The sequence below is a fragment of the Hippocampus comes genome, unplaced genomic scaffold (assembly GCF_001891065.2).
Source record: "Hippocampus comes isolate QL1 unplaced genomic scaffold, H_comes_QL1_v1.1 scaffold86, whole genome shotgun sequence".
Classification (NCBI taxonomy): domain Eukaryota; kingdom Metazoa; phylum Chordata; class Actinopteri; order Syngnathiformes; family Syngnathidae; genus Hippocampus; species Hippocampus comes.
This window is the reverse complement of record NW_017805882.1, coordinates 184,782-211,206: the sequence shown is the minus strand read 5'-3', so window position 1 is coordinate 211,206 and position 26,425 is coordinate 184,782. Positions and strand designations below refer to the sequence as shown.

The 26,425-nt window shown below is 41.7% G+C and overlaps 2 protein-coding genes across 2 annotated transcripts; one reads left to right on the top strand and one right to left on the bottom strand.

Moving 5' to 3' along the window:
• The first annotated feature begins 1,822 nt into the window (after window positions 1-1,822).
• LOC109527339 (transcription factor AP-4-like) lies at window positions 1,823-8,935 on the top strand. Its single transcript, XM_019889193.1, has 7 exons — window positions 1,823-2,247; window positions 4,879-5,044; window positions 5,209-5,307; window positions 5,442-5,612; window positions 6,118-6,264; window positions 6,469-6,639; window positions 7,154-8,935. The coding sequence occupies exons 1-7, from the start codon at window positions 2,159-2,161 to the stop codon at window positions 7,307-7,309; spliced, it is 999 nt and encodes a 332-aa protein (XP_019744752.1). The 5' UTR covers window positions 1,823-2,158; the 3' UTR covers window positions 7,310-8,935.
• Window positions 8,936-9,160: 225 nt separating this feature from the next.
• On the bottom strand, window positions 9,161-25,928 carry wdr19 (WD repeat domain 19). Its single transcript, XM_019889198.1, has 36 exons — window positions 25,697-25,928; window positions 25,163-25,254; window positions 25,020-25,085; window positions 24,813-24,938; window positions 24,270-24,385; window positions 24,067-24,182; window positions 23,789-23,869; window positions 23,273-23,385; window positions 22,959-23,132; window positions 22,811-22,881; window positions 21,792-21,958; window positions 21,588-21,711; window positions 21,403-21,509; window positions 21,188-21,304; window positions 20,896-21,051; window positions 19,879-20,026; window positions 19,496-19,709; window positions 17,953-18,112; window positions 16,705-16,815; window positions 16,466-16,575; window positions 16,152-16,209; window positions 15,621-15,767; window positions 15,442-15,524; window positions 15,278-15,361; window positions 15,042-15,188; window positions 14,535-14,659; window positions 14,332-14,441; window positions 13,727-13,795; window positions 13,568-13,645; window positions 13,189-13,285; window positions 12,946-13,070; window positions 11,407-11,488; window positions 11,013-11,163; window positions 10,351-10,474; window positions 10,165-10,241; window positions 9,161-10,000 (listed from the first exon to the last, which is right to left on the bottom strand). The coding sequence occupies exons 1-36, from the start codon at window positions 25,700-25,702 to the stop codon at window positions 9,886-9,888; spliced, it is 4,047 nt and encodes a 1,348-aa protein (XP_019744757.1). The 5' UTR covers window positions 25,703-25,928; the 3' UTR covers window positions 9,161-9,885.
• Between the last annotated feature and the right edge of the window lie 497 nt (window positions 25,929-26,425).

Genomic DNA, 26,425 nt, shown 5'->3' with positions numbered 1-26,425 from the left:
AGACCAGGTCTAGGGAACACTAGGCATCCCCCGGTATCCAACCACAGTACCTTTCATTAAAATGAGATGTTAACTTTAAATATAAAAGGCCAATAAAATCTGGCATTTTGACCTTTACACCTGAATTTTTAAAAATCATTTGAAATTCAGTTGTCGTTATCCCGCAACCAGATCGGGTATCGGGCACTCTAGGCGACATAGCCATTAAGCCATAATACTTTCATTAAGATCAAATGCAATATTAGGATCTGATGTTGCATTTCAAAATAAAAGGCTTCTGAAATCTGACATTTTGACCTTTACACCTGAATTTGAAAAAAAAAAAAAATCATGAAAAATTCATTTTTTGTTATCCCACAACCAGACCAAGTCTAAGGAACACTGGGGCACGCCAAGTATCCAACCATAATGCTTTCATGAGCATCTAATGTTGCATTTCAAAATAAAAGGCCTCTCAAATTTTTACCTTTATGTCGGATTGTAAAAAAATTGTATAAATCATTGAAGTTGGATGGCTTTTATTTGGAGGTGGCCAACGCTGCTCGCTGGCGGCAGGTTACCATGATGCACAGTATTAACAATCGCTGTGGCGGCTGGCTTGGCTTCAACTTTGCGAGTAGAGGCTGGCCTGAACACAGTCAACAAAAGCAGCTCTTCTGCCTGTTCCTGGACCAACAGGTGAAAGTATGACTGTGTGGCCATAATGAAATTGATGGCTAGCCTAGATAGTAACGTCATCTGGAGAAATTTATGTTTTGTGTATTTCCATTAAGTTACAAACATGACATAACACTTGAAAGCTTTTTAATTCATGTTTATTGGTAGTTGAGTTTCGTTGGTCCGAATAGAAATGATGGTAATTGACAATTGCTATGAAGCGGCGTGAAATATTATTATTATTATTATTACCAGTATTTTAATGTCAGAATACAGTAACTGATTTTGGATCTGGTTTATAATAGAGATCTCCCAGTCAAGAGCAGAGCAGCCGAAGCAGCCACAATTTCCCTTGAACTTATCAATGGCTTTTTTAAACAATAAATGTAAAAGTTATGCCTTATATATTCATTACACAATAAAACAATTGTTGTGAAACTCAAAATGTTAACTGTAATTTTATTAGTCTGTGCACAATAGATCATCAGTAACATTAAAAATAACACAATAAAGCCAAGTATATCAGTTGGCTGGTTGAAATAATGGCTTTTGGTTTTGGTGTGCCTCTCCAAGATTTCAGTTGTCCCCATCTGCCACTGACTATTTTGCCCATGACAAAAAGTACACAGCTGATTGAGGTGGAGAAAACTGATTTGGTATACAAGTAAATACTGTACAGTTCGAGGCTTGGTCAGGCAATGAATAAAGCTCCCAGTCAAGGCACTTGGGTATTTATGATCGTTAGGTTGTCTTTTTTTCCAAAAAATGTATTAATTGAAATCCATTTAACCATCTTATTTATTTTTGTACCGATTTATCCCATTTAACAATTGGAAAATGTATTTATCGCACATAACACTATTTCAAAAATCTGAAACTAAACTCGTTTTGCTCATTACTTGGTTGGTTAGCATCAACATAATTATAAATACATGTTTAAAAGGAGAGTGAATAATTGTAATTTTAAAAAAACAATTGTACACATACATTTTCTAAACCTCATCGAAAGATGAACCTCTGCCGCGCCCCTGGAGTGCTCCAACGTGAAATCCAGAAGCGGCTGTTGTCTTTCACAGGCACTTGCTGCTCTCCTCTTCTCTGCTAGCTTGTTTGTCTTGCCGGAAGGAGGCTGATTCCAACCAGCTGTTTCCCGCCTCACGCAGATCAGCTGCGCGCACACACGCACGCACACAATCACAAGGGTAGGCGGAGGCTACAGACAGGGACACAAACACGTAGTAGGCGGAGGCAAGATGACACGCGCGCGCGCACGCACTCACACGCATTGGAGGGAACCCCATCAGCTGTGGACAGCTACAACTTTTTGTTTTTCAACCCCGTTTTTTCACATCACCGCGCGTCTTGCTTGTGAGTGACTGCTCGAATAGACTACGGCAACTGTGCGTTTCCCGGTACAGTCTTTGTTTTTTTTCCCCACCGAGGGAGAGAAGTGGGTGGGAGAGAGGGCAAAACACGCGTTTCAGGGGGTGGCTTTGAAAGCATGGAATATTTCATGATGCCGACAGAGAAGATACCGAACCTCCAGCAGTTCAAGAAGACGGAGAAGGATGTTATCGGGGGACTGTGCAGGTACGTTTCGAAGAAGCACGTTGTGGATGTTGCGCTGCGGGCTCGACGTAGCGCGTTAGCCGTTAGCTGCTAGCATGCGATAGTTTGGCAGCAAGGTTGTACAAAGTGGCGGATTACTACCTGAGCTGCAGTCTTCCCGTGCGAGCGGACGCTAAAAGGGGTCGCCCGTTTCATGTCCTTCGTCAGCGGGAGAGTCTTGCTTTACCCACCAAGACACGTTAAGGAGGCATTCACTCCCAAAATATGTAAATTAACCACCTGAAATCGATACATGGCACTTGGAGTCGAGCACGTGGTGGTTAACGTGTTCGCCAGTCTCGCGATTTAGAACTAAATTAGGGTAATCAAACATGTATTTTGTGACGCGCTTAGTATTGATAACATTTCGCATTGGGTCAGATCGTAGTCTTTCGGATCCTTAATAATATAGATAATTATTGTGGCTTTTACAATTCTGTTGTAAAGCAGTAGCCGCGCTTGTGCTGCTAACTCGCCAAGCTAACACAGCATGACAAATTTCCAACTGCGCTCAGTGCACGCTTAAGAGCCTCAACTGGGCTTTGTCGGTTCAGCGGGCACACTCGTCGGGCCACCCGCGAGGCATTTAATCGGTGTTGTTTTTTTTTGGGGGGGGGGGCGCAGCAGCGATTGTTGGTCGTTGGCGTTAACGGTCGAAAGCATTGTTCTCCTCGGTGCCCGGGGGCCTTCTGCTTGCTGCCTGCCTACCGCCGCTGCTGCTGCACTCAGCGTGTACCGGAGGAGTGGAGTCACATTTCACTGTGCTGCTACCAGCTGGCCGACGCGCCCTCAGGCGGCCATGTTGTAGGTGCGCAGCTGCTGGCGGCCAAAGCAGAAGCCGACAACAGCCGAGCTCCGAGCTCGTTTCCAACTTTGCTATGCCGAAGCCCCAGAACGACATTTTAGGAATAAGGGCGTATTGTGGTAAAATATGTACTAGTTCGCATATAACTTTGAACAACTGATGCTAGCTTAAGAAGGAGCCCGGATACTTAATTAAGCACACCTGAATCGTACAGATGTATTCTATTTCAGTGACCTGGATGAATGGTAATTTACACATATATTAACATTTATTTATTACAATTGGACTTATTACACAGTTTAATTTAATAAATGCTCATAATGTCCTCATTGAGAAGAAAACCGACATGTATCAGATCCAAACTTTATTTGAAAGATACATTTCTTGGTAAATGCTTTTGATGAATCTAGCCTTACGAAAGCATATCTGATACACACAGATTACACAACCAAATCTAATAATAATCTTGATTTGATCATAATTATTTTTTTACATTGCAGGTTAAGTTCCATAGTCTCTTTAATTTACCAGTCACTTTACAAATTCTCTAATGAGCATCTCTGTTCTGTTGTGCTAATCTTTTTTGATGGCATACATCGGGTGCCCAACCTTTTTTGACCTAAGATCGACTTTTGAAGCGACCAACCTTCTGCGATTGACCCGATTGCGAGCGTGCAAGCATACAAACACGCGGGTGCGCAACCATGCACACGCGCGCATATGAGCAACAGCCGTAACGGACCCGACAATGAACCAACTGAAACCTACAGACACACAAATTCCCCCCCACCCAAACCCCATTTCAATCTCCCACCACTCACTGTCGACTTGGGACCAGCCCGCAGGCTACCGGTTGATCGCTAGAACATTTTCCAGAAATTTGATGGAATGACTTATCTCACAGAATGCTGTACAGTCATGTGTGTACAGTATTGATTAAAATAAACAGTGTCACTAGCAAAGTGGTGGAAAATATACAAAGTAAACAGAATAATAACTATCTAATACCCAAATGGGGTTTCAAGGCAAGCATTAGGGTTTCAAGGCCAGTGTTAAGGCATCAAGTTTGGCTATGTTCCCCCCACTCCCTTGTGTGTGGTAGAGGTGGCAGTGAGCATCCCAGCATTTTTCACCAATCTCATTTTGTTCCTTTTATACCATTCTTATTTCCACACTTTCTTCCTCCCTTACTTATATCATGTTCATTTAGAAAGTAGATACCTCCTTTTGTTTTTCCCGCCAGTGTTACTGGCTAGTAACCACAAAGTTGAAAATTCCCTTTCGCTCTCTGTTTGTGTGGTTTCCCCACCCACAATGATCGTATCCTTTTTAAAACCACACAAGCTAGTTGCTCTCTGACCTTGAGTGTTTTATAAACATCTCAGTTCAAGTTCTACTGGTTTCTTTCCTTGGGTTAGTTGTCCTCTCTGTGCCTTAATCTCGTTTTAATGGTTAACATGTTCAGCGACAACCTTGAGGGTGAGGTGGGTTGCAACTCATAGAGTTCATTTAAACTGTGATGCAGAGGCAGTTCAGGTCAAGGAATGCGAAGGGGTCAAGTTAGGCCAAGTTTTCTCCTATTATTAGTGTGTGTCTGATCCACTATTATATTTTATTGTGGCTGTATTTTTGTCCAGCGTGTGTGCTTTGTGTGAAAGTGTTGAGTCAACGGCATATATTCTCAGCTCAAGTATGGCTTCTGGCCCACTTTTGAGCATTTACATTTCTGATGATGTTGCTACGAGCAGCTTCTCCCAATTTCATATGAAAACGTAAACGATTACCTATGCCCTGTGACTGTTCCTTAGTCTGGCCAACATTCCCTTCAGTCCAGAGACGGCACAAGACCAGGAGAGGCGAATCCGACGCGAAATCGCCAACAGCAATGAGCGGCGGCGCATGCAAAGCATCAATGCGGGCTTCCAGTCCCTGAAAACTCTCCTGCCTCACACAGATGGGGAGAAACTAAGCAAGGTACATGGTCATACATTGGAACATCTTAACCTACATAAAAACATTGTGTGTGTGTGTGTGTGTGTGTGTGTGTGTGTGTGTGATGGAATGGATCTGTTGTCAGAAACACTCGATAGCGCGATATCATCCGTTCTGCTTGGTTTCACTTTTGCGTCTCTCTGCAGGCAGCCATCTTGCAACAGACAGCAGACTACATCTTCACCTTGGAGCAGGAAAAGACGCAGCTCCTGTCACAGAACAACCAGCTCAAACGCTTCATACAGGTAGGCCCAAGTGTCCCGACAGCGTCTCTCATGCATGTAACCTTTGTGATGTTGTTCAAAGAATAGTTTTGCTTTAAGTCAGTGTATAGTGTGTGTGATTTTTGTCTCACACTGTTCCCACATTGTGACTGCAGGAGTTCAGCGGTTCCTCGCCCAAGAGGAGGCGAGCGGAGGAGAAGGATGAAGGCATTGGCTCTCCTGACACTCTGGATGAGGAGAAGGTGGAGGAGCTGAGGAGGGAAATGCTGGAGTTACGTCAGCAGCTGGATCGAGAACGCTCTGCTCGGATGCAGCTGGAGGAGCAGGTGAGCATAACATTGAATTAAGTTGTTTTGCAATACCCATATTGTGTGGGTACCGTTCAAAACGCTGAAAAATGTGCAAGTGCCATATTAATACCGATGCTCGTTTGCCAGCATCCGTCTTGCTCAAAGATACTTTTCACACCACAGCTCAAGGATTTGTCTTGTGCTGAGAATCAAACAGTACATTAGAAATGGAACATCATTTTTCCATATCGTAGCAATGCACCATGGGATATTTGATTTTAAGATGTCCATCCCTGTTCTTTTGAAGGTGCATTATAGAATATACCAAGGACACAATACAGGGGACAACCTAACCTATACTCACTTCACACTTGAACAACACAACATAATGGCCAACTTACTATATATAGGGCATCAAATCGTGGATAGGGAGTGATTCTCAATACTACCATTTAGATTTTTTTTTATGGTATTGTTATACGTTTCTATGTATCTGGCACATTTGGTTCACTACAGCTTGCTTCCGTTTGTTTGGATTCAGGTGCGCTCTCTGGACACCCAAGGGCACCCGGATCGCCTCAGGGTGATCACCCAGCAGGTGGACGAGGAGCATGCGCAGCTCCAGAGCCAGACGCTGTTGAGGCTACAACAAATCCAAGCGGCAGACAGACCACCTCGCAGTCCAAAGGTTGGTCACACACATTCATACAATTAAAATCCACCTGTATTCCAAAAGACACGAGTGATGGAAAATGCAAATTATTTTATTACAAACCACACATTTTTGCTTGTATTCAGAGTTATCGGGCATGACTGAATAGATTATTGTTGTGTATTTACATTGTTGAAGTGACCTGCTGATGTAACAAAGGTGATTTGTATGTGTTTTCAGTTGGAGACTTCCCCCACGCCCATCGCCTCAACCCACCACCCGACAGTCATCGTGCCAGCGCCAACACTAACCCAGCAACCCCATCACCACGTCACCGTGGTAACCATGAGCTCGTCTCTCCACAACAGCACAATGTCCACGTCGAGACAAAACCTGGACACCATTGTGCAGGTATGTCCTTTACATCTTCTCGATAACGCACAACACGGGCACTATCAAATAGTGTCCAATACATGAGTTGTATGAAAATCTTCTGCCTTTATAAAAACAGTAATTGTTCAGTTTCCTGTCAAAGAGCTATTAAATTATGGTTGTAGTTTGCAGTGGTGTGCTTGTTTTACTGCACCATACTTTGAGTATACAGACAGGTGACTCAACTCAAGGCCCGGTGACGCATCATTTAATGTGGCCCACTGAAGCAAATCATCTGCGACCACTTCATGTTTCTTGCTCAAATCTGTACCAGTCATAACAGCCCTCTTAGGGAAAGAACAACGCCAAAGCAGTCCATGACAAAAAGGTTTGATACTTCTGGTGTACAGTATCATACTACAACCAAAATATTAGAAAGCGTATGATGAACTACAACCACAATAATAAACATGTAAAAAATGTTTTGACAGCAGATTCGATTGTGGAGGTTCATTGTGGAATATTTGCTGCATCATCCGTTTGCTCCTCTCAGGCTATCCATCACATCGAGCGCACTCAGGAGAGGAGAGCAAGCGCAGAGGAGGAGCAAAGACGAGCCGTCATTGTAAGCCCCGCCCACATCGCCATGGACACAGCCTGCTCTGACACCGACACAAACACAGAGGGAGAGGACTGCTCAATGAACTGATTGTGCTGTGAACTCACAAACACTTAACACCATCTCACTGTAAGATTCCATCCAGAAGTTTGACTACTTAAAAAAAAAAAAATCTCTCCAAGCTCCAACTTCCTGTAGTGAAGCGCTTTTCTTTGTTGCTCTCATGGTTTAAATTGTCCGACTGAAAAATACGCATGTTGGGCGTGCAGAGGAGGCCGGGGGGGCTTCTTGGGGCTGCTAGTCATCGCTCCGTCCTCCCAGTTTTCCATTGCACTGACAATATTGTGCTGCAAATTGACATTTTTACTGTAATGGAGAACTGAATGTAATACGGTAAGCAGCAGCCTGTGACTTTTTGATTAAGAACGGAGGACTTAAGAGTTGCAATTTTTCTTCCCCGAGTCTTGTATATTTTCTAAATAAGGCAGGTCACACAGACTTCATTACAGAATCGATACTAAAGAAAAAGATTTTACTTGAATAAATATAATTATCATCTTAAGCCCTTAAAATGGATATCGAAGAATATAAGCTATTGAACGATTGACAGTCTGTTCTGTGTTTTGGGAAATGCATCATGACAGGGTTACTGAACTGCATTCTCTTATGAAATCAACTTAAAAATTAGATGTTTATTTGGTTTGATAAGGAGCCTTTTTTTTTTTTTTTTTGCCTTGAGATCCAAAATTTGAGCCACCCAATATGCACCTGCTGAATTAACGCGAGAACGAAATGTTGGTTCACCAGTGTTGTGGTCACAACTGGCGGGCTTTCTCAGTCAATCTCGGACAACTTGGCTGATTGAAACAATCTTACTTTTGTTAATAAAAGATGAAAATGTGATGTACTCGTAAAACACAGGCAACGTTAGTCTGCATGACGATTTCATGTTTTCCACCAAAGACTTCCAGTCGCAACTTCTGATCTTGGTTTATTGTTTTCAGTGACTATGCACTTGAGTGTTTGCTATTTATGCAATTGCATCTTCAGCCAATTTATACACGAGGTGAAGATTACTATGCACCGTTAATAGGTGTGTGTATGTCACACCAACAGTCTAATTGTGACGCGCTTGTATCACAGGAGGTCATTATCATTCTTAGAAGGTGCTGTTTACCAACATGGTGCTCTGCTGTCTAGCACTGAGCTAAACATTTTCAAATGTGGCCAGTCATTTCCACATGACTGAATTAGGTTTGTGTGGTTGTGCTGGGAAAAAATTGAGAAGTCGTTAGTGTTGTAAAAGACACCAAGATCGCTCACTGTCAAATTGAAATACCACAACGGTCCAAAAATGAGCACTGGCCAATTCTCGGAATCGCTTCATGTTGTGATTTTTGTTTATCTTGTCTGGGGGGGTTTCCTTTTCAACTGGAACTCTTGTGTTTCTATTTCCAAACACAACTTGACGCTGTAAACATTCCGTGTGTTTGGAGTTGTCTTCATCTCACTAGTTCTGTTGCAGATTGAATGCATGTAACTAACGTGTTGTGTAACAGGCAGTTTCTTTTTGTTTTGACAAACATGTTGAACGTGAAAAGGGTTTCGGAAGTATGTGGACACTGCTGCTCACAATCTAACATCAGTGTTCCATCTGGTTCAACTAGTTTGTTCCACGCAATGTGGGAAGTGAAGGGGGTTGTTCGTAGTGTCAAAGAGGGGTGGGTGGAATTCTGTCAAATATGAGGCAGCCTAAAGTCAAACTGGACTTTCGGTGGGTGGACTGAGAAAAGCGCTTTTCAACAAAACGGCCTGTACAGTACACATTGGATTGCAGCACTGATGCCTTTCAGTGAATTTTGAGCTATTTGGTGTAAAGCACTTGCTGTCCTCTACTGCCTGAAACAATGATGAGGAAGTTCCATTTTTCTTTTTTTTTTAAAGTACACTTTTTACAATGACAATTTTTTTTTTGTTCGATGTCATCTGCTTTTCTGTCTTTACATTTGTTGGCGTTTTATATTTTGTCTCATTTTTTTCAGTCCATGTCAATGAGAAGCTGTTATATTTTTGTTTAAAAAACTTGGGTAAACAGTCCTTTGTACAAAGAATAAAAATAAAATTTGTACTTTTCTATGACAACATGCTTGATCATTAAATGTGCTCAAACTATTTATCCTTTGGCTGTTGGACAAAAACAGTGAGAGTTTTAGAGGAGAGTGTCTAGTTACTACAATCTCCATATTGAAAACTAATCAAATTGTGTACTGAAATTGTACTATACAGTATAGTGAACCACCATTACATAGGATATGCGCATGGATGACATCCTGTACTTTATGCCCATTAGTGAGCTAAGCATCTAGTCCATTAGTGAGCTTCTAAGCATATTTGTAGATAGCTGTATTGGTTTATTTTACAAAGTTTAAAATTACTCTATTTGCCCATTCATGTAAATTGAATACTGTACTACATTAACAATTAAATAAATCAGATGAACCAAAAAGTTATGACAATATAAACAGCAGTCAGTGTGCTCTACATCTGAGTCAAAAGAGTGGCTTCAGCAGAGGATTAAAATTTCACAAAAGTTCATTTGAATTCTGTTAAAACTGCAAGCTGAAGAAAAGAGGGCAAATGTACATGTTCAACTTTCACTGTCACCTTCACTGATCCACTTGATCAGTCTGCAAGTGTTTGGAACAATCTTTGATCTTCTTCACTTGCTGGGCACTCAGAGTCTCTGAGCACATCGGACACACTGTCTCAGTCTCCAGTAACCTGAAATCAAAAGTCACCTTTTTTCAAATAAATTCATCCAAAGCTCGTGTCTTTCAATCGATACTGAGAAACCGGTAGTCATAATAAATTGTGGATGCATTTTGTTTCACCAAAGTGTGACTGTGTCAAAACTATAGCATTCCAAATAACTGTGTGTCGCTTACAGGATGAACTGCGAGTAGAGTGCAGGAAATTCGCAATGAGGACACACAGACCAGTCTTCTTTCAGCATATGACGACCCTATCGTTGTGGTGATAAAGCAAGACAAAAGAAACTAAATGTGATTTTCCAGGAGGAAATTGTCAAGTGTTTGATCAGCCAGCCCCAATGAGTGGTCGAGCGCACTCACTGTGGCAATGCAATAGGGGAGGTTGTTCTTGCACGAGATGCACAGCAGTTCATTCTGCGGAAGCTGAAAGCCACAGTAAGGACACGGGGTAGTTTCCTCTTCCAACTCTGATGTATCTGGACGCCTAACAACATGAAAGTCGGGTATCAAATGAACAGATCATAGATGACCACATGATGTACAGTGTATACCGCTGAACATTCAGATTTTCTTGGGGATTCTCATGGAGTTTGAGCAAGGGCGAGCAAATGTTTGTGCTCAAGGGATGCGTTTGGTTTCTAAAACAGACACATGGTCCCGGTGACGTACATAAGATAATAATAGTTATGATGCTGATGTAAAATGTATGTAAAGGCTATTATTCATAATATACAATTCAAAGCGTGGCACTGATTTTTAGAACAGGAACATGGGCTGCTACTCAAGGGGTCTACCTGGTGCCTGTTTGCACCACATTGGTGATACCTGAGTTACAGTGTAGCTGCTCTATCTAGTGGTGAAGTTCATAAATTACAGTTTCCTCATCCTTTTGACAAAGGCAGAACAATTTTCAAAAAGAAAGACAACATTGAATAGTCAACTTTCATTTGAGCACATGTGTGACTGTGTGTGGTATGTAAAGTCAGTTGACGCCAGGAGAGTGTGTCATGCTGGTTGCTCACCGAACCATAGCCTCAATCTTCTTCCTGTAGTTCTGGTGTATCTCGTTTCGGTACTCAGGCCGCATGAGCATGGCGGCAAAACCAAAGGCGGAGTTTTTCAATCCGGCTCGGTGACATTCAATGACCGCCGATGTCAAAATGGGCACAACATCTGCAGCAACACAACACACAAAGTGAGACCTTGTTCAAAAAAATGTCTTTTTCTATATTAGGCTCATTGAAAATTTGAAATTATGTCAAGGTGTGACTGCAAGTGTGAATGGAATTGGCTCCAGCTCACCCGGGACACCGACGATAAAATGGGATGAATAGCTCCGAATCAGAATCATCTTTATTGGCCAAGTATGTAAAAACACACGAGGAATAATAGCTGCATTGTTGTCGAATGACTTACGTGCAGGAAACTTGCTGATATTTTTGCTGACACGAATGAGCATACGTGCCCCTTTAAGGTGGTCTCTCCTCTTGATATGAACCTGTATGGAAAGTTTTTTTTTTAAATCTTATTTACAACAATCTTTATTGTTATTGCACAGTGTGAAACAGCATTTGACTCATCTTTCTCTTGGCTAGGGTATAGCGATGTAATAGTATTTAATATGCCCTGTGTGGAAAAAAAAATAAACTTAATAACTGGTTAGGCCATCCTCAGCAGCTTCAACTGAAATCAATCGATCAGGGAAATTTCTATTCCTGTCAATGAGTCTTTCACATCTCCGTGGAGATATTTTGGCCCACTCTTCCTTGCTGAATTGCATTAATCCAGCAATATTGGAGGTTTTTGAGCATGAATGGCCTTGCACATCATTTCAATCTGAATCAAGTCCAGACTTTGACTAGGCTACACCAAAGCCTTTATTAAATTTTTGATGCCATTCATAAGTTGACTTGCTGGCGTGCTTTGGATCATTAAATGCAGAATATGCCTCCTCTTAATATTTATACAGAGCTATGTTTTATTTATTTATACAGTGGTTATAAAAAGCCTACACGCCCCTGTTCTGACAGGTTATAATGGTATGGAAAAAAATGAGAGCAAGTTAAATGATTAAAAATGAAAATCCACCAGTAATGTGATCCACAACCTGTTCAACCTGGAGTCAATTAATAAAAAAGAAAAAAACTGAGATAGAGCTCTATTTTTGTAGGCAGATCACCTGTACTCAAGCATAAAAACCGGCGCATCTTGATTTTCCTCCAGGTGCAAGCCTCTTTGAATGTGTTTGGAAATTTTTCAAGTGAAGATCTTCTTGGTCTTCTTTATATACATACTTTGCGCGCATCGCTTTCCTGCATGGACTCCAGCGAGTCAGTTTATGCTTTCGCTCTGTAGGCCGTGCACCTCTCTTGCACCTAATTTAAAGGGAATGAGAGGGGTGGCTTCCATTGGCTGGGAAGCAAGTCGGCTGCGTTCATACCCACACCGGTGCAACTACTCGTTTCTAACTGTGTGCGTCTACGAAAATAACCAAAAGAAAGACAACTCCACCCATGGGCACAGTTAGATCAGGCTTTTCGCTAGACTTGCGGCAGGAACAAAAATATAATGTCTTTAATAATTGGGAAAATCATATTCAAACTCATATTAAATGGGACTGATTGTTCGACATGTCAATTTGAGCCAATTCACCATATGTAAAGTGTCATAAAATCCTTAATCCTTACCCAATTATTACAAACTGAAGCTCATTTTATTAGTGCAACGGATCTCTATCCAATATCCTCTATTTTGATATGTTGTGATCATATAAGTTTGTTTGTTTTTTTTTTTTCATGAGAGACAGGATTTTAAAATTAAAGGCAAAGGCAAAAATAACCCTGAGTCAGGTATGTTTCCAATAAACCTATTCCACTAAAAGTATTTCATTGTTTTTGTTTGGCTGTCCATTTTACATTCATGACAAACAAAGGTATTTGTTTTATCAGCACTCACTTTTCCCAGCAGGTAAGAGTGCAGGATCATCAGGTTAGTGGCCATTTCTGCAGGAATCTTTATCTTGTGGGCCTGCAGTTGTGTGTACATGCTGAACAGCACATTGTGGGAGCTACGGTAGTTACCTGGTAGAAAACACACACAAGGAACACAGCTGCAAATCAGTTCAGAGTAGAGTGGTTGTATCACATTTATTATGCTGCAATGGTAGGTAAACGGCTTTTGGGATAGAGGGGATCATACCAGCATTCTGCTCTTCCCTAGCGATGATGATGGCAGTGCGAGCGGCTTCCCTGTACTGCTGCAGTGCCATGTAGAGTCGGAACAGGTACTTCGCATCCTAAAAATCCAAACCAGAAACAGTTAAAACGTTTTTAAAACTTTCAGACACCGTTGAGACTATTTTCTAATAGTTGTTTCTATGCTCAACAGCAAACACCAGTAATTTTTCTGAATTGCGTTATAGTTGCTGTATAATTGCAGTAACTAAAATCTTTTTATTTTGTAAAGGCATTGTGTTGTATCTCACCGAACGGAGAGGGTTATATGGAAACAGTTTCGGCTGGAACTGTCACGATAAAATGTAAAAAGGGGATGACACATAACACCGTATAATCATCACCTTTGGGATGCCATCGCTCTCCCCCATAAGGTATTCTATTAGTAGATTAGTCAGGGAGCTGTCTTTGGCTTGGCCCACCTGTTGGTAAACACACATAAAACACATGAATTTTGAACGCGGCTGACAGTGATTTTTGCACCGGACACACTGATCGCTCACTGTCTCAATGGCCATGTCCAGAGCCAGGCTGTCTTCCGTATTAGGACACTTCAGAAAGTGCTTCAGCGCCTGAGGAAGAGAACAAGAGAGGTTGATGCTGTAGGTGTTGCTGTTGAGCAACCTCCAACTGGGCCCCAAAGCGGCTCCTGCAGACCCAGTTGTCGGCTGTTGACTGGGACCTGTTCGTAGCCTGAAGGCACGCCCAACACCACTTGGAGGTCGTTCCCGAGTTGGGCTGATGCTGTAGCTGAGTGATTAGCGCGGATAATTATCTAAATGTACTCAATTGGTCAGAAATTATTTTCAATATCTTCAATCGTTATTTATTTACGACAATAATGTATGATTGGTCATCCATCTATGCCAGTGATTCTAAACAGTCTTCCACTAGATGGCAGAAGATACAATTAACCAGGCATCCATCTGTTGCCATTCATTCAACAGAATAAGTCACGGCAGCTGCAAGTATATCATCAGCTGTGGCTTCAACTAAGCAGGTCCACATTTCACAATAAGTCAGTGCATTTGTCAGTAAATCATTTCAGGGTTTTAGAATGTACGGTAACGTAAGAGTGTACTTAAAAAACATAAAGGTGACGTCCTACCCTGTTGTATTGTCCACATTTTTGAAAGAATTTGCCAGCTTGCAGGTGGTTCTTCTCTGCCTCAAAGTAGAGAGCGATGCTCTGATAATCCTCCAGTGTTGCGTCAGAGCCTGGTAAACGCGCACAAAGCGGTAAAGTGCATGGTGCAAAGCAATGAACCCAATTGCAGCATTTCAACTTAACGAGAGGTGACAGTCACAGACCGATGATATCCGCGTAGACCTCCATCTGTCTGTGCTGCTGTGCTAACTGGAAGGCTTCATCGTTGCACTGTGACAGCACCAGGAAGTGGATGGCCGAGCCGTAGTCATTTAACGACAAGAAGAATCTGCAAAGGACACAAACCCATCATATGAGCTGTTACAATGACACAAAAGAGCAGAATGAATGAATGAAAAGCATATCTTGCATGTATTTTTTTAAACAAGAAATATGTATACATACAACCAATGTTGCTGTGTGTGGTAATTTGCATGTGCAGCCACTTGATGACTCGATGCCCTTGCACAGTCAAATGAGCTCCGATATAAAAACTGTCTGTTTAGGGGTCTGTGTTTCTAATATTCCAGAAAATCAATATTGGATCTAATAATTCACTGAACGTCTCTCAGTAGATTACGATGCAGTTATACACCAACTGCAACCACAATAATTAACATCTTGTTAAAACTGAGCATTAACTTTTTGTCAAGGCAGACATTTTGTCTCACCTGGCCACCATTTTCGCTCCTTCAATGCTTTGCGTCTCTCTGACAATGCGAACAGCTCCTTCTGGGTTTTTCAGGTGATCCAGCAGCACGCGAGTTACATTGTCCCAGTCTTTTGCGCTCCCATAGGCTTGTGCTGCCTCCTTATAACTGAAGAACACAGAACCATTACCCCGTTTTTTTTTTTTTTTTTTTTTTAACGATTCCTGAGCTCAATGGAGACGCCAAATGGAACCTACTTGCCATCCGCCTCTTTGGCTTTAGCATACTGCAGGTGAATCTTGGAAGAGGTGACATTAGGCAGTAACTCCCCCACCTTTACCCTGAAAAAGGAGTTGTTTCACTGTCGACAACTTGAGACCATTCAGGATATGAGCGCTGCTATTTTCGGGATTTGTCTCACCAGTTTTTGCAGCGAATATAAACCGATGCTGCCTTGTCATAGCACTGTCCTTTTTCATAGAGCTGTGCAGCTTCTGAGAATTGCTGCAATATAAAACAAAAAAAATCAAATACATACACACATCCATCATACCGTACAGGAATTTAGATACATAAAGGGCACTAAAACTAAACACTTACCTTCATGCTTTCCAGTATGGCTGCGCATTCTTTCTTCAGGACTCTACTTGGGTGCTGAATAGCCTGTGCCACTCCTCTCCTTATGTCACCCATCCGAATGGACATTCTGGCTACACCTGCCTGGCATACCTCATCATGCTCCTGGAACTGCAACCCAAGGGATAGTAAGAAAACAGTAGAGTAAAAAAGGAAACAACATTGATAAAAAAACAACAACAGTATGACAGTGTCATCCTTATTCAAACTAGACAATGTTTGTGCCTCATCATATGATACTCTTGACTTTAGAAAATCAGTGCGTTTCCGTGGGACCATATGATTGTGCCTTTCCAAGGATGATAGTACTGATTTACTAATTTTTGATTCATATGGTCTGAGGGGTATTAATTTCACAATCTGTTCATGATTGTGATTAAATTGTTGTGCTGCATTACACTGAAAGTTGTTCCCATTTTTGACTCGCATGCAGAAGCATTCACTTAACACTTCATTATGACGTCAAAATGCAAAAATTGAAACTGTTGCACTTACTTTATTATTATGAGTCATTCCTTTCTCATAATGTGCCAGAGCATTCATGTAGTCTCCACTACACAGAGAGAGAGAGAGAGAGAGAGAGAGAGAGAGAGAGAGAGAGAGAGAGAGAGAGAGAGAGAGAGAGAGAGAGAGAGAGAGAGAGAGAGAGAGAGAGAGAGAGAGAGAGAGAGAGAGAGAGAGAGAGAGAGAGAGAGAGAGAGAGAGAGAGAGAGAGAGAGAGAGAGAGAGAGAGAGAACCAGATGATGCATCAGATCTAACATTCAAGATCATAGCAGGATGAGGATTGTTTCTGGGTGTGTATAATTACATAAACTCCAGATGAACGGCATATTCTTTGGAGAGAAATGGTATCTGGTCTTCTGCTAACCCCTTAGCTAACTTCAGAGCGCTGTCCCAGTGCAGCAGGTCTCTCCTCATCTGAACAATAAAGACAATTAACGTACAACAACTTGTTAGTTTACAATGCTGAAGCCCCAAAACTATGTCCAGTATATATGTACATATGTGTGTGTGTATGCATGTATATATCTACTGTATGTATCTGACCTCCAGGGCAGCTATGGGGCAGCTTGAGGCCAAATAGAGGTCCTGAGCAAGACAGAAGTCCTCCAGGAACATGGCCAAGTGGCCTGCAAGTAAGTTATAATCCTCAATGCCCTATGAATGAAAAAAAAAAAAGTTTAGTGTTTCTTCTTGCATTCACGAACTTCATGTTTCATTTGTTCGAAAAGGCAAAGCTATTTGGCAAGCAATGTCCAAAGCTCCACCGGCCATAACTGTACCTGGATGGCCTGCAGTGACATCACCATTCCCACATTGCCACTCATGCGGTAGAAGTGGATGGCCAGCTCAACTTCCATGTGAACCAGACAGGCTTTACCAATCTCTGCCTTGTCAGCCTCACTGCCTTCAGTCAAGCACAGATCCCAGGCTTCGTAAAACCTTGTGACAAATGTGCACACAGGTCAGAATTGTCTGCCCTTCATAAATGGAACACCACCCACTGCTGTACTAAGATGAAGAGACTAAAAAGACTTGACAAATACATATAAGTATAACCACAAAACGCTAATCAAGTCCCCATGGAGGGTGTTTTTTTTTAACACACAAGGAACAATTAGGAACCAGTGTCATAATTGACCAAATGCAGAGTATCATAAATGCTCGCTGAATAAGTAGAAAAGCAACAGACTGCAATGTTTTAGCCCTATGCATTGATTTAAATTTTAAATTCTGACCATTTACTTGTACCAAAGGATTGAAAAATAATTTTTAATGATTTCACAGACACACTAACTAAAAAATATGGCAAATGGTTAGCAGAGTTGACAGAGAGACTTCTTGCTGTAATTGGAAACAAATCCCTGAAAGTGGAAACAAAATTAACTCCCCAGGAATCTGCAGAGAAAAAATGTTGATTCCGTGGAGAACAATTCTGATTCTGTGGAGAACAAATTTCGATTTCGCGGCTTGAAATTTCCATAGGCCTTTAAAAAAAAAAAATAAAGATTCAAAATGACTAGTTATAAAGCAAATTAATGTATTAATGAATGAAGAATTCTTTTGGGAAGTTATCTGCAAAACCAAAACCACTTGACCTTGATATAAGCATACTGCATACAGTATGATAATAAATGTAATTCAACCGCACAGACAGTTCATTTATTACGCACGGCAGTGACGTGACCTCATCTTTAGTAGACGGCTCCATTATTACTGGAAGTCTCCATGAAATGAAGAGAAAGGAAAGCGTTGCCTCATTTCCCTCCAAAGCTCCACCGGCCATAACTGTACCTGGATGGCCTGCAGTGACATCACCATTCCCACATTGCCACTCATGCGGTAGAAGTGGATGGCCAGCTCAACTTCCATGTGAACCAGACAGGCTTTACCGATCTCTGCCTTGTCAGCCTCACTGCCTTCAGTCAAGCACAGATCCCAGGCTTCGTAAAACCTTGTGACAAATGTGCACACAGGTCAGAATTGTCTGCCCTTCATAAATGGAACACCACCCACTGCTGTACTAAGATGAAGAGACTAAAAAGACTTGACAAATACATATAAGTATAACCACAAAACGCTAATCAAGTCCCCATGGAGGGTGTTTTTTTTAACACACAAGGAACAATTAGGAACCAGTGTCATAATTGACCAAATGCAGAGTATCATAAATGCTCGCTGAATAAGTAGAAAAGCAACAGACTGCAATGTTTTAGCCCTATGCATTGATTTAAATTTTAAATTCTGACCATTTACTTGTACCAAAGGATTGAAAAATAATTTTTAATGATTTCACAGACACACTAACTAAAAAATATGGCAAATGGTTAGCAGAGTTGACAGAGAGACTTCTTGCTGTAATTGGAAACAAATCCCTGAAAGTGGAAACAAAATTAACTCCCCAGGAATCTGCAGAGAAAAAATGTTGATTCCGTGGAGAACAATTCTGATTCTGTGGAGAACAAATTTCGATTTCGCGGCTTGAAATTTCCATAGGCCTTTAAAAAAAAAAATAAAGATTGAAAATGACTAGTTATAAAGGAAATTAATGTATTAATGAATGAAGAATTATTTTGGGAAGTTATCTGCAAAACCACTTGACCTTGATATAACAATACTGCATACAGTATGATAATAAATGTAATTCAACCGCACAGACAGTTCATTTATTACGCACGGCAGTGACGTGACCTCATCTTTAGTCGACGGCTCCATTATTACTGGAAGTCTCCATGAAATGAAGAGAAAGGAAAGCGTTGCCTCATTTCCCCCAAATAATTCCACCACCTCCCGCATCGCTCGTCAGTCGATATAAGATGATCAAACAGAGCCCCTCCACGTTGGATCATATTTACTTCCGTAAATACTGCCACAAGTCATCATCTTTTTGCGTGTGTCACTCAATGTTGGGCTTTGTGGGCTTGCATGTCACATCACGGATGTGTTAAGATTAGAGGATGCATTTGTTTTGTCAACGAAAACAAAAAAATAGCAGATTTAACAACAACAAAAAAATCTGAATTGGGCATCATGCCCTGGAGCGTGAACATGGCCTGCCCGACTGCAGTATCTAGCAGCCTGGCCGAAAACAACATGTAAATGTAATGTTCTACACCTTGCCCTTATTTCCACTGATTGTTTTCAATTCTGCGGACAGCAAATTTCGGGATCGCAGAATCCCGGATTTCTGCGGAAACTACAAAATCATGGAAACTTGTGACCAGTGAACTGATGACTAGTGGTGACAAGATTTGAAGCCTCCAGCCATTTTCTAAATTAATAAAAACTGACACTGCCAAGAAATCAAGTCCCTCCAATCAAAAGCAGTAGAGCTAACCTTTTAAGCTGGAGGGCCTGTGTGAGCTGCTTGCAAAGTTCTGGCTGTGACCCAGACGGCGTGCTTGTTGAGTGTTCAAGGAAGGAATGTGTGCTCAGAGCCACTTCACTGATCTTGCCGCTCGCCGTCTGGCATGTTAGCACCCCATTGTAGAGCAGCAAAGGTTTCTGGGAGGAGAGAAGAGGAGTGCTCCCCACTAACACCACTCGTGGGCCTAGATGATCAGGATGGGACATGAAAACATAGATTAAAGAAACAGTCCTGATCATCATCAATCAATCACAGGATGACTGTGAATCCCATTGCCCACAACATTACTGATGCTAACACTTAAATAACATCAAAAAGGACACCTGTGAAGTTTGGGTTTGGCGTTTCCCTACCATATATGGTGGTTTTATGCACAGCGTAGGTGTAGACTTTGTCATCATCGAAAGCTACAAAAACTACTCTGTCAGCGTGCCAGTTGTCCCACAGCACTCCAGTGATGGTGGGGGAGAAGTTTGGAAGCTCAAGGCACAAGTCTGCTGCCTGTAATGACCGAACACAAGAATTTGAGCAGAGATCTCATTCTGAGAGAGTCGAGGAGGTCAAGTGAACAAAATATAAACTATCTATCCATGACTTTTCTTTTATGCCTGGGGTTGCTGGAGCCTATCCCTGCTGACTTTGGGCAAGGTATATCTTGGACTACCGGTGAGCCGGTCCAGTTGGCTGGCAAGAGAAGAATAACCTATTGCATTCACATTTACACCGAAGATTAATGTATAGCAGGGGGCCCCAACCTGCAGGCCGTCGACTGGTACCAGTCCATGGCACATTTGATACCAGGTCACACATCAGAGTTTAAAAAAAAATTTACTTTGAAAATCAGGTACAAACGCCTGCGCCTCATGTCAAACAGCTCATCTCGATTACAGGTTAAGGTAGTAAAAAAGTAAGACCACATGCTCACAAAAATGATTTAAAAAAAGCAAATGTCTTTGGAGAGCTTCCTCTCTCTGGCCCCACTGGAGACATTGCTCTGAAGGCTTTTTCGTAGCAATTTCGGGTTTCTCCCTCACAAAAGACACCGGTTGGGGTACTCGCCATGTCTTACGCAAATGTCTTTGGAGAGCTTCCTCTCTCTGGCCCCGCTGGAGATATTGCTCTGAAGGCTTTTTCGTAGCAATTTTGGGTTTCTCCCTCACAGGAGACACAGGTTGGGGTACTCGCCATGTCTTACACTGTTGCCTGAATGTGATTTAATATATTCGTGGGTTTCATGTTGTGTTGTACTGCAGTGATATCAGATTGTTGATTTATCAGCCACAGGTACAATCTAAAGAATCTTGGTCTCAAATTGGCTGTGTTTTCAGTTGGCCATAAGTGTATCAATTGTGCACATTGTATGTACTCACACTTGAAAGGGTGAGCAGGAAGCCGCTCTTCTTGTCATCAATAAAGATCAACCGTGTGCCATTTACATCTGGGAAAACTTTACTTAATGGCACGGTGTGGCTGTAAGTGCTCACAGTTTCCCAATCTTCCACCAGGACACACACAACGTTACCTAACTGGAAGAACAACAGAAGGAACTCAGGAATCCAGTGAACGGAATGAGAAACAGGAATTCTGCATATTTCTTTTCTAAATACAGATCATTAAAACATGGATAAATGAGCAAGTGCTTTGGCTGTTGCCGAGCCTTACATCAGTGCCATAGTAGAGGAAGTCAGCGGTGAGAGCGTGGCAAAGGATCCGACCTTTTCTGTCATCGTCTGGGAACAACTTCATTTGCTTCCTCTCCTCCTGCTCACTGCCATCGATCTCGAAATCAAACAAGGTAACAAGCATAAATATGTTTTGTGTGGAATTCACTAATAAGCTAATGGACACAGAACATAAATACGGTAAATGTGACTTACCATGTGCAGTTGCACTTTACCATCAAACAAAGCTGCGGCATATTTTGCATTAAGACACATGTTGGCAACTGTCCCGAAGTACTCAATCTCCCTCAGTTTGGTAAAAGCTGAACAAAAATAGTCCATTAAAACGAACCGCGTGAAGTGATCTGACGTAATGGACGATTGTTAAACATGACACACACCAGATTCTTGTTCAAGAAGTGGTGCATAGAACCAAGCTTTGTTGTTCATTCCAACAGCAACATGGTAGGGTCCCACAGCAATAAAAGTTGGTTCTACTTCCACTTGTATGGCCACAGGAGGTATCTGCAAAATAACTGAGTTACTAAGGCACACAATGAGTCCAGTGAGGAGTCTTTCGGGTTCCAATAAATGCAAGTCCTCACCCCATAGTTTGACACTGTGACCTCCAGCAGAGATGTAAGGTAAGCCAGTCTGGTTCCATAACTGTCCCCCAGAATAGGAAGCTTTGTGAGGAAGACATGAAGAGTGCCCCTCTGTGTGGATACTGCCAACAGCTGGCCATCATCTGTCCAACTCAGCTGGTCCAGACCTGAGCCGACATAGTACGAGTCAAGCCGACAGATGCGTGGCAGACAAACGTAGTGCTTTGTAGCTGATTTTGAGTTGTCTTGACGCGTCTGAGCCCGTGTATTGTGACATACTCGACGACGACGAAAATTTAGCCTGTCAGAATTTTTGTTCGTCTTGTCGTATAGGGTGACATGTCTTACGAGGTCCTTCGATTGATTTGTTGGCGTTAACCAATAGGAAGAGAGTGCCCTCCTACTTATGATGTCAGACTGGAAGTGGCGCACACAATCACAATGTGGTGTACAGTATTTAAAAAGTAACTTGAACAAAAGGGGAAATCTTGGAAAGTATACATCGCATTTCAACTCATGCTACGTTTGCTAATTGCCAAGCTAGTAGCTCATTAGCAAGCGTGGTGTCATTCAACCAATCCGTGACTATGAAGTTCTTTTTGGCAAATCGACAGTCCATACTACCCTCTCCCCACCATGCAGGAACGGATCCATAGTACCTTTTTCTAATATAAATTTTTTGCTTTTTCTGTGCAGGAAACACATGCACATAATGCCTCCATCAACATGACTTAGACAGCTGCTTGACTTTGACAGTGGCTCTCTGTCAGACCTGCGCCGATGGACTGAATCTTGACAGGAGCAAGCAACAATTGAGCGGTGTCTGGTCGGTGACAGACTTGTAGTGTAACGTTTCACCCGGTCCAAGACATAGAACGGTATTTATCTGGTAGTCTGACAGCGCGACAACAACCAAAAAATTGTGAACAATGAAGAAAGTCAGGTAGTTTGAGAAGGCCATCGGAGAGAGACGTGCAGGGTACATTTCAAACTACTGTAATAGCAGGAAACTTCCTCACCTTTTGTCTCATCCTCCAGCTGAATCACGTTGCTAATGTATTTGAGGTCAGCGAGATCATGGATCTTTATGCTGCAATGTACACAGGGATTTAGTTTGATTCATCCTACCTCACTGAAGCGTAACCTCCATTAAGAGGTTATACATACCTGTTGTCCCCACAAGAGGCAGCCTTGTTTAATGCAGATGAGATGGCTACACTGTTAAGACTGTCTTTATGGTTGCGAGCCTGGCAGAGCTCATGCCCAATCTCTCTGACATGAGTGGAAATTACCACAAAGTACCCATGGGAGAAGCCAATGAGAATATAGCCATCACCAAACCTGATAAAAGTGGAAGAAAATCCCAGAGAATACTGTATTCAATGTGTGCGTTTTGCCACAATAGTAATAAAACAACATCATCGTGCTTTTTTTTTAAATACCCAAAGACATTTATGTAATGTTGTGCGTGTGTGCCGTACCAGCGATAAGAGACGATGCGCCCATAACTCGCCTCAAACGCCAGCTCATACCAGTCTTCGGTGTTGGTGATGCTGAAAAGGACCAAGATTTTCTTGTCCACGCAGACACTCACCTAGACAATCAAATGCCATGTAAGTAAGCATTTGCAATGCAATTCTATAAATACACTTTATGTACACTGATAAAATACAATGCAAGTGATGTCAGAAAGTCTGCCTAAACTGAAATCATTGTAAATGCACTTTATTGAAATCAGACCGTTATTAGTTAAACTGTATGCTTACTGTAGTGGTAGTAGTTTATTGGGATGTAGACCTAATGAGTTCACCATCCATACATATTTTTGTCCCCGCTTAACCTCTCGAACCATTCACGCTCACCTTAACACTTTTAGGACAATTTAGAATCGTCAATCTACTTGAGAAGCATGCTTTTGGAATGTGGGAGGAAGCCAAAGTAACCAGAGAAAATCCACTGTTGAAAGTGCCATTGAAAAAGAACACACTGAAACTCACAGTGTTCTCTCCTTGGGAATTCCTTTCGCTAGTCTTCATCATGGAAAAGTAAATGTCTGCAGGTGCACCACGCAGTTTTATCTGTAACAAAATAAAAACATGTCTGCTCAGTACATTGTAGGCACATGTGTTTGCTATGATGTCATGATACTTGTTTATAGTTACTTCTATTTCCCTTACACAGAGCTCCAGTAATGTAAATGATATGTGTGACCCTTATATCAGCAAAGGTGTGCAGCTGCATGCTGCAATGTGTTTTGTGTTTTCCATGTGACCACCTCTCGGATTGTGTCCCCCTCTTGATTGCTAATGCTCAGATTGTTGTCATCGCAGCCAAGGGCCAGTAAATTCTGAGCATTCCAGCAGCCACAGGTTATTTTCTTGGTATGTTTGCCTACCATGCATGGCAACAGAGGTGAGAGAAGAATGACATAAACCGAGCAGAAATGCTGAAAACGATCATGCTTGTTATGTCATTTACCTAAAATTGGAATCTTGTGTGAGGTCTGCTGATTGTAGATCAACAGGTTTCCTTTGGCAGTGCCGGCTGCCAGCAGGGGCCCCATTTTTGACCACACAATGAGAGAAATGTGATCTCTGTCAGGGAAAATATTTTTTTGAAATCATTGCGCCTCTGAAACGGGTCTGTTTGTCTGAGCAACATAGAAAATATGACTAATAAATGTTGAATTAATATTAAATATACAGTAAAAAAAAATCAATCTTCACCACTAATTTAGTGGCCTTAATTCCCATTTTCAGAGCATCTAATTTAACTATAACCAGTGAACAGTGGGACAAATAAACCAGGATTACACAAATAGATGTCCACGGAGCTTTGTAGAAAGTTGGCGTGTGTACCAAGGAAGAAACCATTACTTTTGGTGACAATCCAGATAAATTTCCAGATAGGAGAATGTATTTTCACTACTGAATAACATTGTAGTTATGGTACTTATATACAGCCATCATAGCATTGTTCAAACAGTTCATCTAAATTGCACAAGACTGAATGCAAGTATACCTCATTCCACTATCTATCTTTGAAGTTTTATTGATACTGGCATCCCATAAGTATATGGAGCTGGATTTTGCTGCTATCACTGCCAAAATGTCCCCATCCTTATCCCAGTCCATTCCCACACAGCGTCTAGGAGAACATGAAAAAGCGAAGGATTATTTCAAACACATCTTTGGACTCATATTTTAACATCTATTCTCTGACACATACCCTGGAAGGCTGATTTCAGTCCACTTGTGTCCATGGCGATCAAATATTTTCACTGAGCTGTCTTGTCTGTTGGGTTGTATACATTGTGCATGGGTTGAGTGAGGTCAAACTTTGTATTTAACGTGGTATTCATTTTCACTCACCCTGCAACAGCTATATAATTTCCAAGGGATTTCTGCCACTTGTACAATAACTTCGAGCCCATCCAAGCATTGTCTATGAGAGTAAAAATGCTCTGTGGACACAATCAGGACATTTGGCTGAAGACCATTTTCTAATTTAGTCAAAATAAAGGTACTTCAACAGACACAACATATGACAAATCATTACATCCGGTCAGGAAGGTTAGGCAAGTAACGGCATCTTTTTTTCATGTACAACATGTGCAAAAGTGTCCAATAGTAAATACGTATTGGTGAGCACACGCAGACTCCAGGGTGACAAGAATTGGTCGCATACAATAGCTGCGTAAGGCAATATACACTTAATTCGTTTTACAAGAAGCTGACATGAAAAAGCAGTTCCACTACAAACTTGTCAAAAATTTTCAAAAAGTTTCGTTATCCGATCAGCACTACCTTTAGCAAGTTGCTCGCTAATTGAAGACATATTCATTATTTTTTAACTCAATTATGTTTTGCTAACCCAAAAAACAGTCATATTTACGTAATACCAACCTTCATCTTGATAAGATTAGATGTTTGTTCGATCTATTAGGTGCTGAGGTTTGACCCCACGAAGCTACGCCTTGTTTAAAATAATTTTCAAACTACATTTCAACACAGGTTACTTGCGGTACTAGGCAGCCACATGATGAAAGAATAGCTTTGCGGAAGACGTGAGAATTTGCAGACGCCAAAGCGTCTGGAACAGAAGTCATAGCAACAGCCCTGAGCCAATCAAGAGCTTACAAAGATCGCTTCCGGTTTATAAACCGGATATCTGAGTTGAGGGAGTTCTCGTGTCTGCTTATCCGACTAGGAACATGAACTGACTGATTACTGCATACGTATAAAAAATGTTGAACTTGGAATGCTGTTTTGAGAACGTTCTGACAATTAATCAGGAAACATCCATTATGCTTGCGTTTTTTTGTATGGTTACATGCTTTAAATTGTGACCTTTACTCTTCTTTCCTGCAGTCAACCGGAAAACTGTTAGTACGAGTCCCCCACGGTGGAGAGTTTTGTGTGTGCGTGTGTGCGTGTGTGCGTGTGTGTGTGTTGGTTTGTTTTTGGCGTGTCTATGTAACATATTGTACATTTTTGATTAAGACAATTCTGAGTTTAAAAGTTGTCGTGAAATAAAGTGTCGGTATGGCTCTAAATGTCCTTGTTAGTATGGCTTGTGTGCCTGTCTCCTCCTTCGTACTTAGCACAGTAGTATCCGCACCTGTCTCTCGTGGC

Bases quoted from the DNA above. Each gene is read 5' to 3' on its own strand.
- LOC109527339 (XM_019889193.1), top strand. From the start codon at position 2,159: ATGGAATATTTCATGATGCCGACAGAGAAGATACCGAACCTCCAGCAG. The intron at 5,045-5,208 runs GTACATGGTCAT...GTCTCTCTGCAG, and splicing joins ATGGGGAGAAACTAAGCAAG to GCAGCCATCTTGCAACAGAC. The intron at 5,308-5,441 runs GTAGGCCCAAGT...TTGTGACTGCAG, and splicing joins AGCTCAAACGCTTCATACAG to GAGTTCAGCGGTTCCTCGCC.
- wdr19 (XM_019889198.1), bottom strand. The intron at 16,816-17,952 runs GTACAGTTATGG...TTTCATTCATAG, and splicing joins TGTCACTGCAGGCCATCCAG to GGCATTGAGGATTATAACTT. The intron at 14,442-14,534 runs GTCTGTGACTGT...CGCGTTTACCAG, and splicing joins GGTCTACGCGGATATCATCG to GCTCTGACGCAACACTGGAG.